Source organism: Austrofundulus limnaeus, unplaced genomic scaffold (assembly GCF_001266775.1).
Source record: "Austrofundulus limnaeus strain Quisiro unplaced genomic scaffold, Austrofundulus_limnaeus-1.0 Scaffold292, whole genome shotgun sequence".
Taxonomy (NCBI): domain Eukaryota; kingdom Metazoa; phylum Chordata; class Actinopteri; order Cyprinodontiformes; family Rivulidae; genus Austrofundulus; species Austrofundulus limnaeus.
The window spans coordinates 554,867-557,152 of record NW_013952694.1 but is presented as its reverse complement, the minus strand read 5'-3'; the positions used below and the strand labels follow the sequence as shown (position 1 = coordinate 557,152).

Here is a 2,286-nt window from a genome sequence, read left to right as displayed (position 1 = left end):
AGACACATTTTGTTTTATATAATTATAAATATATCGGGATATATCGTATCGTGACCCCTCTGTTATGATATGTATCGTATCGCCAAATTCTTGCCAATACACAGCCCTACCCCTCAGTCTGGTAAAGGGTTCGTAATTTAACGGTTGTAATGAGAAAGTATCTTCTCTCTAAAAAGAACATGGCAGCACAGCTTGTAAAGTTTATTATGAATGAACCACAACACACCTTGAGTAAAGACCTTTAAACAGATGAGGCCAAAGAACAGATAAACAGCGCTGTTTGTAAAAACCAAACAGCATTTCAGCACAAACAGCTCACACCACCTGCAGACTTTATGGAGATGTGAGGTCATCTGTCTGTCAYGTTACTCTCACAGTCGTGTTCATTCATTCAGGCTGATGTTACATTTTTCCTGGGATGAGAAGGTCTCTGCTCTAACTCCTTTGTTCCCTCAACAGAGCTGCAAAACCTGGACTATGTTAATTATATTTTTTAATGGACGCTTTTATTGGGAAACGCACTTTACTCTTGTAATTTTTAGGCATGTGTGTTCGAACTCAATTTTGGCTAGGAAGCTAAAAGTTGCTCATTCACTAGAATAATAAATTATCTGACTTCTTTATAATTCAAAATGCATTGACACATTTTAAGAATTAAATACTTTTTTACTGTGTCCTATAACAATAATTAGAATAGACTGAAATTAAAATAATATCCTGAAGTGAAGTGCAATAATTAGCTAACATCGGAAACGTATAATTATTGCAGCAGTCAGCTTGAATTACCTGCAAACCTGTTCGTTTGTTCCATGCAAAGATTGCTCCAGGGTATCCGCTTAGCGCCAGTAACAGCTCGTGAATCATTGTATTTTACCTGATAAAAACAGGTAACAGCGCAGACTCGCTCAAAAACCATTCAACAAATCAAACCGCCATCAGTCCTAAGTGTCGCAGATTACTGACGTAGAACGGAAGTACCGCTGCATGGACGCACAGCCGTGACCGACTCTAATTTATGTATTTATTTTGGTGTCATAATATTACAAAGAATAACTCAGTGATTTTGCAGTACAATTCCGCACACTTTTTAAACTTTCGACGTAAACATACCAAAAGTTAGCATGGGAATGCCAACCCGTAGATTTACAATTGGATTCTGGGAAATGTAGTTTTACTCGCAAAGTCGCCAGTTTTGCGTCATTATTCGGTCATGCAGCTAGCTAGCTAGCAAGATATCGCAACACAAACAGCATTATGTCGTAGTTTTAAAATAAAATTTCGACTTCATGCTGACCTGACACGCATCGAAGACCGTGTTAGTCATTGTAAACATGCTACATGTCGCGTTGTAGTTAACGTGCTTTGTTGTTTCGCTAATGTAACGTTACGCGACTTGCTGTTTGGTTCAACTTATCGTAAGGTAATGGAGTTGCTTGGTATTTAATAAAAAAAAACATTTACTAATCAGCCTAACTAACCAGACACAATTTACCAACAACATAGTAGACATAAATATACAAACATTCTGCAGACTTCCTAATCCGAGATATTCAACTAGGCTACACTGACTTCTGTGCTCCATCAATTCAAAACAGCAAGTTTGTGATTCACTGTTTTCGTTCGTCCATCAGGGATGGCAGAGGAGAGGAGAGGAGACGACGTGTCAGAGTACCTGAACCAGAACCCGGAGCTGGCCCAGTGGGTCGACTCCTTCAGAAGCTACTGTGAGAGCAACAAGCAGTGGTCGGCTCGGAGAGAGTTCATCCTAAGGAACATGGAGGCTTTCCCCACAGTGAAGCCCGGGGCTCCCAGCAGCAGTCTGGACAGGCTGCTGTCCCTGTCTATGGTCTGGGCTAACCACATCTTCCTTGGATGCAGGTAGAACACACTGACAGACATGCAGGGCTTCAAAAGAAGTCAATTCTTTATTCAAGTACTGTGTTCACATCCAAGTTTTTTTTTTACTTAAATATATGAATACTTTACAAAGATGTGTTTTGTTTATTTTGTCATCATATATAAGTTGTACTGAATTTGGCTGACTTAAGTTTGTAAACCAAATAAGATAAGATAAAACTTTATTGATCCCACCGTGGGGAAATTTGCACATTACTGCAGCTCAATACAGGAGAGGCTGAGAAGAATAAAGAAAGATAAATAAAAGAAAACAAACAAAAAATTCAAGGATTTGCTTTGTGCGTTTAGTTAGACCAGTGCTTCCCAACCTTTTTAGACTTGTGTACTCCCTGAGCCATTTTGTCATACCCCTAGTACCCCCCCCCCCCC

At 39.6% G+C, this 2,286-nt stretch overlaps 2 protein-coding genes across 2 annotated transcripts in view; one reads left to right on the top strand and one right to left on the bottom strand.

The window, feature by feature from the left end:
- tubgcp4 (tubulin gamma complex component 4) overlaps positions 1 to 967 on the bottom strand; it is a 21,627-nt gene extending 20,660 nt beyond the window's left edge. The window contains exon 1 of the mRNA XM_014021411.1: positions 787 to 967. Within this exon, the coding sequence (XP_013876865.1) occupies positions 787 to 864 (78 nt within the window). The 5' untranslated portion in view covers positions 865 to 967. The remainder of the gene's footprint in view (positions 1 to 786) is intronic.
- Positions 968 to 1,046: 79 nt separating this feature from the next.
- cdkn2aip (CDKN2A interacting protein) overlaps positions 1,047 to 2,286 on the top strand; it is an 8,662-nt gene continuing 7,422 nt past the window's right edge. Inside the window, exons 1-2 of the mRNA XM_014021412.1 lie at positions 1,047 to 1,420; positions 1,632 to 1,878. Coding sequence (XP_013876866.1) covers positions 1,634 to 1,878 — 245 coding nt within the window. The 5' untranslated portion in view covers positions 1,047 to 1,420; positions 1,632 to 1,633. The remainder of the gene's footprint in view (positions 1,421 to 1,631; positions 1,879 to 2,286) is intronic.